The sequence below is a fragment of the Eptesicus fuscus genome, chromosome 21 (assembly GCF_027574615.1).
Source record: "Eptesicus fuscus isolate TK198812 chromosome 21, DD_ASM_mEF_20220401, whole genome shotgun sequence".
Classification (NCBI taxonomy): Eukaryota; Metazoa; Chordata; class Mammalia; order Chiroptera; family Vespertilionidae; genus Eptesicus; species Eptesicus fuscus.
In genome coordinates, this window is record NC_072493.1 from 23,342,580 (window position 1) to 23,353,773 (window position 11,194).

At 56.4% G+C, this 11,194-nt stretch overlaps 2 protein-coding genes across 2 annotated transcripts; one reads left to right on the forward strand and one right to left on the reverse strand.

The window, feature by feature from the left end:
• The first annotated feature begins 505 nt into the window (after positions 1-505).
• Positions 506-3,084, forward strand: APRT (adenine phosphoribosyltransferase). The gene is made up of 5 exons (XM_008139758.3): positions 506-650; positions 940-1,046; positions 2,070-2,203; positions 2,452-2,530; positions 2,698-3,084. Exons 1-5 carry the CDS (start codon positions 571-573, stop codon positions 2,838-2,840), a joined length of 543 nt encoding a protein of 180 aa, XP_008137980.2. The 5' UTR covers positions 506-570; the 3' UTR covers positions 2,841-3,084.
• Positions 3,085-3,470: 386 nt separating this feature from the next.
• On the reverse strand, positions 3,471-8,281 carry CDT1 (chromatin licensing and DNA replication factor 1). The gene is made up of 10 exons (XM_028142983.2): positions 7,949-8,281; positions 7,265-7,405; positions 7,035-7,189; positions 6,283-6,480; positions 6,059-6,204; positions 5,776-5,876; positions 5,104-5,292; positions 4,680-4,817; positions 4,404-4,605; positions 3,471-3,855 (listed from the first exon to the last, which is right to left on the reverse strand). Exons 1-10 carry the CDS (start codon positions 8,192-8,194, stop codon positions 3,692-3,694), a joined length of 1,680 nt encoding a protein of 559 aa, XP_027998784.2. The 5' UTR covers positions 8,195-8,281; the 3' UTR covers positions 3,471-3,691.
• Between the last annotated feature and the right edge of the window lie 2,913 nt (positions 8,282-11,194).

An 11,194-nucleotide genomic window follows, 5' to 3' on the forward strand; every position in this document is an offset into this window, starting at 1 on the left:
ACATCCTCAACCCCCTCCCCACTCTTAGCCCCCACGCCCCGCAAGCTCTGGGAGGGAAGGCCGGCTGTCTGTGCACACGTCCTCTAGTGTGCGCGCCCTCGCACCGCGCAAGAGGAGCTCAAAGAGAACCTCCGGGTGTCAGGAAGAGCGGAGCTGCACCGGCGAGACGGTGCGTGTGGGGAGGGCAGGGCCAGCACCCGCTCACTGCCTGGGAACCCCTGCCAGAGCCTCCCGGAGGTCCTGCCAGGCACTCTGGGGCCGGCTGAACGCGCGCGAGGGTTTCCCCGAAAACCCGCCGGGCTGCGGAGACGCAGTATTCCATCGACCTTGGCTCGCACCTCGGCCCCACGCGTGTGTTCCGGGTACAAGAAATAAGCCGGCGTCTTCAAATCGAAGGCACCTAAGATTCGATGAAATACGGGACTTCCTACAGGAGCCGGCCAGCCCCGCCCTGAGTGCCCCGCCCGTCCTTCCTGCCACCCAGACGCCCCGCCCCTCACGGGGGGCCCCGCCCCGCTGCGGCTAGGCGCCGCCGAACTGTCCCGCCTGCGCACACGTGCGGTCGCAGCGATGGCGGACCCCCAGCTGCAGCTAGTGGCCCAGCGCATCCGCAGCTTCCCAGACTTCCCCACCCCGGGCGTGCTGTTCAGGTGCGCGCGGGAGGGCGGGCGCGAGCAGGCCACCGGGGACCGGGCGACCTGAGGGCCTCGCTGGGAGTTGGCCCCGCTGGCCTGGGCCGTTGTCCCGCGCGTAGAGTGGGGCGGTCTGGGTGCAACAGTGACAGAGTAATACATTTCTATTATTTCAAGCAAACAAAAAAAAAAAGCGGGGGGGGGGGGCGGGGAACGGTCTGGGTGCCCGTGGGCTCTGCCCCAGGGGACCGCCATCCCCACGCCGATACCCGACCCCGGAGTCACCAGGTCTGTGCTTGCGCGCCAGGGACATCTCGCCCCTCCTGAAGGACCCCACCTCCTTCCGCGCTGCCATCAGCCTCCTGGCGAACCACCTGAAGAAGACCCACGGCGGCAAGATCGACTACATCGCGGGCAAGTGGAGGGTCTGGGGTGAGGGGGCTCCGGCCGCCTCGGGAGGATCGTAAGTTGGAGGGGTCACTGGGTCTGGGCCAGGCCCCAGGAGGCTGGTTGTGTGGGGTTCGTTTTCCCGAGTCAGGCAGAGGGTGGGAGGGACGGCTCCATCTCTGCTTAGGAGAGACCTTTAGGACCTACCTCTAAGGTGCTTGGTTGATCCCTCTAGCATGGGCTGAAAGGATAGAACCGCTGCCCGCTACTTTGCAGCCCTGAGATGGGTTACAGGCCCCACCCCCTCGGTCTGAGGAATGGCTTCTGCCAGGTGGGTACCGCCTTGCAGGCTGTGGGGCTGAGGGAGTCCATGTGAAGACGCCGGCTTATTTCTTGTACCCTGAACATACGCTTGGGGCCGAGGTGCGAGCCAAGGTCCGGCGGGTTTTCGGGGGGGAAAACTCCCACCCAGTTCCTGGTCTCCAGCGCTGGGGTATTTCCCCAGAGAGTATGTGACCCGATTCCACTGGGTCATAGAGGTTTCTTGTTCTCCTTCTACAAGCATGTATTGAGCGCCGGCTGTGTGCCAGGCTCCTGACCCAGTGTAGGGCTTCGAGAAGGCCTGCAGAGATCAGGGAAGACCTGATCTCCCCGTGAGAGCCCCACCCCCTGACCCTCCCATTGACCCCCACTGCCTGGAGGGCACGGCAGTGCTGATCCCCTCTGCAGTTGGGTGTGATAACTGAGCTTTGGAAAGAGGTCAGGTGACTTCCCCAAGGACACCCAGTTATTACTCAACCTTGTAGTGTGGACTTAGCCCCTAGCCCCACCTCCTAACCTCCCACGCTCTAGCAACCAGCAGTCCTTGTGCATGGTAGGTTAACATTCCCTAAATGGATGGACGTCACTGGCCTTTTTAGCTGGTGCCAACAAGGCCAGGCATCCTGTGTCATTGTAGTGGCTACATGTCATTATCCAGCCTGACCTGCGGGAACCCCCATGCTACTGTGCCACACGGCTGTCTCCCAATAACCCAGCTCTCACCAACAGGCCTGGACTCTCGAGGCTTTCTGTTTGGCCCCTCCCTGGCCCAGGAACTTGGCTTGGGCTGCGTGCTCATCCGAAAGCGTGGAAAGCTGCCGGGCCCCACAGTGTCCATCTCATACACACTGGAATACGGGAAGGTGAGAGGGCTGGTCCCATGGACCCTCCTTCCCCAAAGGGAAAGTTGTAGAATCAAATGGAGCTGCCGTGGTTGGAGTGGACATGGAAGCTCAGAGGCTGAGACACTGGGCCAGGCTCACACAGCCAGGCAACAGCCGGGAGGGTTGAAACCGTGGCCCAGGTGGTAGCCCCTCATTAGCTCCTGGGTGCTGCACACCAAGACTGTTCTCAGAGATGTACCAACCATGTGCCTGTTTTCCACCCACAGGCTGACCTGGAAATCCAGAGAGATGCCCTGGAACCAGGGCAGAAAGTGGTAGTCGTGGACGATCTGCTGGCCACTGGTGGTGAGGGTCTCCCCGGAGTGAAGAGGGCTTGGCACTGGGGAGTTTTGGGGGGGGGTGGAAGTGCCGTACTATGTGTGTGAGAAGTGGATTAGGTCCTTGACCCTAGTTTACCTGCTTGCCAGATGGAACCCTATTACATGCCAACTCCTTCCCCTCCTTTCCACCAGGAACCATGCGTGCAGCCTGTGAACTGCTGGGCCAGCTGCGGGCCGAGGTGTTGGAATGCCTGAGTGTGGTGGAGCTCACCTCGCTGAAAGGCAGAGAGAAGCTGGGGGCCGTGCCCTTTTTCTCCCTCCTGCAGTATGAGTGACCTCGATACCCTGCTCCACACCAGCTAGAAAAAGGAGAGGTCCGGACTCTGTGGCTACACTGACCTCCACTTGCTGTCCACTTGGACTTTTTATCCATTTCTGTGGTCAAGTTACTATCCAGCACCCAGGTCCTTCCTGCAGGTTCTGGAAGTGCAGAGGCCTGAAGCCGATAGCCCAGGGCAAAGCAAGCCCCAGCTGCTCAGGTTTATTTCCAATGAAATAAGAACATGATTAATCAACTTTGCTAGAGTGGTGTTTCTTCAGGTGCCCAGGGTGGGATCTGGGCCTCAGGATCAAGAGGCAGGGGAGGTGCAGGGAAGCCCATGGCTGCTCAGAGTATTTATATAAACTATTTACATATAACCTGCACGTCCTCCTGTATCTTTAAATTATTTTTCTATGTAAATAGTTGTTATGCTGTATTGTTCAGGGAATTATTCTGTACCACCAACCTCTGCTGTGATGACACAGGCCATTAGGATAATACAGGATGAGCTCTCAAGATCTTTATGTTGGGGGACTGCTCTGGGCCGGGGGTTGGGGGTGTTATTCTGCCAACCACACTGCCCAAACCCATGCTGCCAGGAAAACCACCCTACCCCCACATACCTGCACTCTGTGCAGCAAAGACCAATCCAAGAGAAACCAGTTTAATGACAGCATGCTGCATGAGGTGGTTGTGCCACCCACAATGGCCAGGGAATTCCATCCCCAGAGCCTGGTACAACTGCTGACCCTTGTGAGGACTCGGGAATGGGAGAGCAAAGTGCATTCTTAGAGAATAAAACAGGCACAGAGGGCCAAGCCAGGGCCGAGCCCATGTTTGCGTGTTGGTGCGCAGCCATCAGGCTCACAGCATCTCCTCAGCACGAGCAAGGCGAGCCAGCTGTGCGGTGACGCCCGCCAAGTCAGCAGCCTTGTCCAGCTTGACATAGGTGTCAGTTCGGATGCGGTGGAGGCTAAGCCAGTCAGGCAGCAGCTCAGAGAGGAGCTGCACGTGTTTCTCCATCTCCCCTGCAGAGAAAGGGGCCTTGTGAGGTGGGGGCCTGTCCCTCCCCACAAACCTCTGGGCCTGTGTGCACATCTGTGAGTGAGTGCACACAGGGGCTGCTCTCACCTCAGGGTCAACAAGCCTTCCGTAGTTTCAGCCCCTGCTTCCTCCCCCGCCTCCCCTGGGCTAGACAAATCTATGTACCCAGAAGCAAAGGAGTAGACTGACAGGACAGAAGGACTGGGCCAGGGCAGTGATGTCATAGCCTTCCCCAGGAGGTGGCTCTCCCACTGAGCCTGTCACAAGTCCTGAGCCTGAAGCAGAAGTGTCCTGCAGCTTCGTAGGACCAGAAGCCTCGGGGAGGGGGTGGTCTCACAGGACCTCCAGGGCAAAGGCCAGGTTTGTGATGGGGAGACAGCCTCAAGAAGCTGCAGGTTAAAGGGACTCGGTGATCTCGAGGGTACTACGCCCATCCAATGCACACAAGCAGGTGTGGAGAATGGTGCAAATTTATGGTGCCCACTTCATCTGGGACTCGGGACATGCAGAGTGGCCCTGCCCCTGCACCTACCTGGGCTCATGGCCACGCGGTAGCTGCCTACCATCCTGGCGCAGGCCACCTCCATGGTGAGCGCTGGCTTGCGCTCTGACACAAAGATGCTACGTAGTACCCGGGCCAACTCAGGCAGCCGCTCCAGCCGCTGCAGCCTCTGCTCCTGCTCTGGGCACCGCGTCATCTGTGCCAGCTGCTTCTGCACCTCTTTGGCCCGGATCTGCATTGGGCATGGAGAGTGGTCAGTGGACAGCTGTCCCCACTCCACCCCATCCCTGGACCCCAAACACTCACCCGCTCCAGCAGGTCCTGGGACACCCCCTTCAGGAGAGCAGGTGGAGTGGCCGGAGGGGTGGCCGGCAGTACCGGGCTGGACACAGGGCTGCTGGGCACAGCTGTGCGCAGGGCTAAGTCATTCAGGGCCTTCTCCATCTGGAGCAGGTCAGAGAGAAGAGATCAGAAGTCTCTCCTGGGAGGCCCTTCACACCCCATTTGATGGACCCCTGCCCAGGAGGCCCTGTATGTCCAGCCCAAGTTCACCCCAGCACATCGAAGACCTGTGCTGGGCACCTCTGGGTAGAGCCTGCCAGTGGGCTTTGTTCTGAACATAGGGAGGGCACATCCCACTACCCCCAGGCCCACAGCCACACGTGGAGTTTGTCAGGTGCCCACATGGGGGTCAGGCTACCCTTCCCTGGGAGAAAGGGGCCAGTCTCACCCTGGGTGACATCAGACTTCGGGCTCGAGCCAGCACCTCCTGAGCAGTGGCCAGCGTCTCTGTGGTAGGGGGCTGGGGCAGCTCAGCAGGCTCAATGTCAGGCACTTCATCCACGTTGAATCGAGGGTGCCAGCGTGTCAGCCGGTCCTCCGGCACCACCATGGGGGGATTCAGGGAGGCCAGGAAGACCTATCCAAGAAGGGGATACCCGATGACCCTGGGCACATCTGGCTGGGGTGGAGCGGGGCTGTAGAGGTTCCCATCCCAGCTGGCACCTTCGGGCATGAGTAGAGGACCCACCAGCACCCACTGTAGTTCTCACAAGCCTCCCAAGTCTTGAGTCTGCATCCCTGAGTTCCCCGATCCTGTGTTCAGGTCAGAACCCCTCACTTGAGGGCCAGGGTCCCCACCCAGCCCAGAATCCCCATCCATATGAGAGGACGACCCACTTTGGTGAGTGGTTTAAGAGAATTCTAGAACGGTGGTCGCCAACCGGTGGTCCGTGAGGTCCGAAAGGTTGGCAACCGCTGCTCTAGAATACAGCCTCTCAACAGGGCCTGTTCCCTGCTGGGTGAGACGCAGCTGTGACAACAACACTGAAGGAGGGGACAGAGCCCAGGGACACCTCATACAACGAGGACTGAGCTGGTCATCTTGGGGTCACTAGCTCACCCTGTGGTGCTCCCGGACACGCTCCACCAGGTTCTGGCTGAAGACCTGTCGCCGCTGCAGGAGGCGTGAGGCTGTGAGCTGGGGGGCCACGTTGCCAACCTCTGCAGAGAGAGTCCAAGCCTGAGCTCCGAGCCCCTGGACTCGAACCACTGGGGCGCCAAGCCCCACACCACATGTCTCAGACGAGGGGCCCAGTGCCCTCACATCCATGTTCAAAACTGCAGTGTCACAGGTGGGGAAACCAAGGCTCAGAGATGAGTGGACTCAGCCACAGCACACTGACCCTGATCCAACAGCGGCTCGATGGTGAGCTGGTAATCAGACCTCTTGACGTTGTCCTTGAAGGTGGGGATGTTGCGCTCCTGGCGGAAGCGGTAGGAGGAAGGATACACAGTTTTGATCTGGCCCACATTGCGCTCTTCAAAGCGCCTATGGGAAGAGGGTGTCAAGGGTCAGTCAGCTTCCACTGTAGAACAAGGCTCCCACCCAACAAGGGACTCCACTCACTTCCGCATCATGTCCTGGACACCCTGCTTGACCTTGGCGAAGGTCACGGTCTCCGAGCGGTTGTAAAGCATGCTGACAATGGTGTCCATGCTGCGGAACATCTCAGCCAACACCTGGTACTTGTAAGGCAGCACGAGGCCAGGAGGCCCTGGCTGGGCCAGGGCATGGAAGCGTTGATAGGCAGGTGCCTTCTCTTCGCTGCAGGGAGGGAGCCGGGCCTTGAGAGAAGCATCAGACCCACATCCCCTCCAGGACCCAGTGGCTGGCAAAGCAGCCGGGGACACCCCAGAGCTGGGGCTTGCAAAACTGCCCCCACGACACACTGCGTACCAGTTTACAAATTCCTTATATGCCCAGCTCCCCATCATAAGCATTATCAGGGATGGAGACAGAAAAGGGTGGCTTCAAACCCAGCTCCACCATGCCCTTCGCCACCCTAAGCCCTGGTTTCTGTGTCTCTTAAGAGGCACGTGACAACCTCAGGACCTGAGGAGGACGAACACAATGATAGAAAGCAAATGCCCAATCACCACGAGCTATCATTTGAAATCCATAAGGGTCCACTGAGACAGGAACTGGCACCCTCTTAGATGAAAGAGGGTGAAGAGCTAGTGGCTGGCACTAAGCTCTGAGTGTCCTATCCACTGTGCTGGCTCCCTGATGGAGCAGCCCCAGACCTGTGCCCAGCCCTATCCCTACCAGGCCTCCCACCAGCCTACCCTTTCCCAGGGTGCCTCCCACCCAAAACTCACCATGGCCCTGCTGGGTGCTCCTTGGCCTCCAGCGCACTGGGTTGCCCCGCATCATTCCCCTGGGCACTTGCCCTCAGTTCCTGGGCCCGAGCCCCCAGCTCCCGGGCCCGCTGCAGGCAGGACTTAAGTTCAGAGAAGGTGACTTTCGAGGGGACCTGTAGACACAGGACGCTGTCAGCCAGCCAGTTACCCCATACCCCCCTCCCCAGCCCTTGGTCCAGCCTCCTTACCTTGTCCTTCTGGGGTGCCAGTTTGGGCAGCTGGCCTGCGGAGAGGGCAGCCTTCTTTGTCTTCTTGCTTCGAGGGGAGTACTCTGGGGAGTCAGGGGCAGCTGGGGAGCCAGGGCCAGCTGGGGAGCCAGGGCCAGGGACCTGAAAGAAAGGACCCCAAAGGTGAACAAATGACAAAGACCCTGTGGTGTACTGGCTCTACAGAAAGAGGACTTTCTGCTGCCCTCAGTCCGGCCTCTCGGAACCACCCCTGTTAAGAGAGGGGCCTGGCCCACCCACCTGTTCATTCTTCTCAGGACAGTAACCAAGGCTTGACCCCTAATCCAGCCTTGCAGACGGGCCTGGCATTTACCAGCCCGCCCAGCTCTGGCTCTCCTCCAGCACCAGTCAGACTCCCCGGATCCCTGCTCAAAGTTTCTCAATGCAAGTCCTCTCCTTACGGTGGCCACAGGACACCGGCCTGGCAGCTCGGACTTAGCTCTCCGGCAATGCCTCTCAGCCAGTTCTCTCCGCCCAGGGCACGACTCGGTTCTTCCACTTGGGGTCTCTGTGTATCCTCTGCAACCAGCCACCTGGTCTGCGTCCTCCCTCCGAGCCAGGTCTCTGCAGAAGCCCTCCCCTGCCTGCCCCCACCGCATCTGTTTCTCCCCTCCCCGCACGGCCCCGGCCACCCCACGCCCTCACCACACTGGCGGGCAGCCTCAGCCTCCTGCGCGCAGACGGCGCGGGCTGGTCGCGCGTGGGCTCGTCGCTCGCAGGCTCGGCAGACGGGCGGGCGCGCTTGCGGCTGCCGCCCGAGGTGGGAACCTGGGCGCGAAGGGCGGACTTGGCGGGGCTGGGGGTGCGCCAGGTCGGCTTGGCCCGCAAAGACGCGGTGCGGGGACCAGGGCGGCGGCGCGCGAAGAAGTCGGTGAGGCGGCGCTGCGCCATGGCGAGGCTGGGAGCCGGGCAGCGGGAGCCGGGCAGCGGCAGCCGAGCGGCGGGAGCCGGGCAGCGGCAGCCGAGCGGCGGGAGCCTGGCAGCAGACGGAAGTGGCGCCACTCTTCGCGCCGATTTTCGCGCCACGCGTGGCCCCGCCCCCTCCGCGGCCGGAACCATCGGCGTGGGGGTGGGGGGGAATGGGAAATGGACGCGCCCAGGCGCCTGCGCGCTGGTGCTCTCGGGCTGCGCCGGCCGCGCGCACGCGCCGCACCGCTGTTCTCGCCGCGGGGTTTGGAGGTGTCTGCTGCATCTGTGGGGTCGGGTCTACGTGAGATACCGCGGTTCCGGTGGACACCAAGCCAGTACAGTACGGGAAAACGATATAGTGTGTTTAACAGGAAAATGTTACGCTATTTACAGCTTAAATGTAATTACAGTACAATAAACAGTAACTGCGCTTGGCAGGGGCGCTGCGCTAGGTGGTGTGGCTGCGCCTGTCACCCGGCTGTGCACGTGACCCAGCTTTTCACGTGACGGGGTCGGGGCACCCCAGACTACAGACAAGGAAACAGGCCCCGGTCCTGGGCGATTTGTCCAAGGCCCCCCCACCCCCCAGCTGGAGAATGACCTGGGGAGAGAGTACACCTCAGAAAGAAAAATATTCTGGAATTAGATAAATATACAAAAACTACTGAATTATACACTTTTTTAAAGGGTGAACTTTATTATGTGAATTATATCTCAAGCTATTTATTTTTGAGAGTTGCTTTCAAAGTAGTTGAAGTGTTAGTTCTTCAAACCTGATGCTTAGGTTATCTGGAAAACTTGAGAGCCTGATGCCAGATAAGCAAGGCTCAATGCCTGTGTGATTCCCATCACAGAAAAATGCTGTTCCTCTGGTCCTGAAGTGAGTCTGCAGATCTGGGAGAAAGAGAAACCACAAGGGTTGTCTTTGAGAGGGGGGAAGGGCTGAGAGAAGGGCTTTACTTTCGCAAGTTTTCTGTAAAGAGCATGAATTGTGCCTATAAGAAAAAAGTTAAACAAATGTCAGGTGATGCCATTGGTGCTTGCAAAATGACAAGAGTGAGAAAGTTGGAGGTTGATGCAATAAGTGAAGCATCAAGTTTCCCATATGTAAAACGGGAGACAGCAACTAGACCCTTATTTTGCAAACAACCAGTAGCAGATAATTAGCAGGACAAGAACCAATGTGGAAGGTTGTGGCCAGCATTTTTAAAGCTATGTGTTTGTTACAGTTTTGTTTTGGTATGTGTGCTGTGGACCACCACTTAAAATGTATTTCTTAACGTGTGTTTAGGGGTTGGAGGCAGGAATGGACCTGATTCAAAGCTGAGCACTCCAGATTTAAGCCTGCCTTGCATTAAAGAGGGAAAGCTTGCAGGATTCCACAACTGTAACGGGAGCGTAAACTTTTGGCTCGCAGCTGCTTATCAGGAGAGAGGGGGCTATCTTCTCTCCCAGTGGCCTGGTGGTTCCCCACTCTGTTTCACATTTAGAAAATAAAGAAGCACCTGGTCTTAGAAAGGTAGAGGCACCTGGACTTAATCACAAATGACAGAAAATTTCCCCCACCTGATGAAAAAAATAGACTTACAAGTCCAGGAAGCACACAGAGTCCCAAACAAGAGGAACCCAAAGAGGACCACAGTAAGACACATCATAATTAAAATGCCAAGGGCTAAAGACAAAGAGAGAATCTTAAAAGCAGCAAGAGAAAAGCAGTTCGTTACCTACAAGGGAGCACCCATACAACAGTCAGCAGATTTCTCAACAGAAACTTTGCAGGCCAGAAGGGAGTGGCAAGAAAAATTCAAAGTGATGTATAGCAAGGACCTACAACCAAGATTACCCAGTAAAGGTATCATTTAGAATTGAAGGTCAGATAAAGAGCTTCACAGACAAGAAAAAGCTAAAGGAGTTCATCACCACCAAACCAGTATTATATGAAATGTTGAAGGGCATTCTTTAAGAAGAGGAAGAGGAAGGAGAAGGAGAAATATGAACAATAAAATGGCAATAAATACATGTCAACAATTGAATCTAAAAATCAAACTAAATTAACAAGAATCAAAATTAAAAGCTTCTGCACAGCAAAAGAAACCATCAGCAAAACAAAAAGCCCACTGTATGGGAGAACATAGTTGGCAATGATACATCTGATAAAAGGTTAATATCCAAAATATATAAGAAACTCATACAACTTAAGGAAGACAATCCCATTTAAAAATGGGCAAAGGATCTAAATAGACATTTCTCCAAAGCGAACACTTCTCCAAAGATGACCAAGAGACATATGAAAAAATGCTCAAAGTCACTGATCATCAGAGAGATGAAAATTAAAATGACAGTGAGGTATCTCACATCTGTGGAATCTTCTAGTCTACTGTTGAGTCCCTGTAAATTCTTTATTTCAGGGTTGAGCATTGACCCAGGAACCATTTTTCAAATAGATTTTTAATATCTTGGTCTCTCTCTTCTCCTTCTGACACCCCCATAATGTGAATGTTGGTATGCTTGAAGTTGTCCCAGAGGCTCCTTACACTATCTTCATACTTTTGGATTTTTTTTTTTTTGCCTTCTGATTGGGTGTTTTTTGCTTCCTCATATTCCACATCATTGATTTGATCCTTGGAATTCTCTATTCAATTGTTGATTCCCCGTAAATTCTTTATTTAAAATATACTTTATTTTTTACAGAGAGGAAGGGAGACGAATCGAGAGCTAGAAACATCGATGAGAGAGAAACATTGATCAGCTGCCTCCTGCACACCCCCCACTGAGGATGTGCCTGCAACCAAGGTACATGCCCCTGACCAGAATCAAACCCGGGACCCTTCAGTCCGCAGGCTGATGCTTTATCCACTGAGCCAAACCAGTTAGGGCCCGTAAATTCTTTATTTCAGGGTTGAGTGTCGATCCAGGAACCAAGAGGTCACTGGTTCCATTCCCAGTCAGGACATATGCCCGGGTTTCAGGCTCAATCCCCAG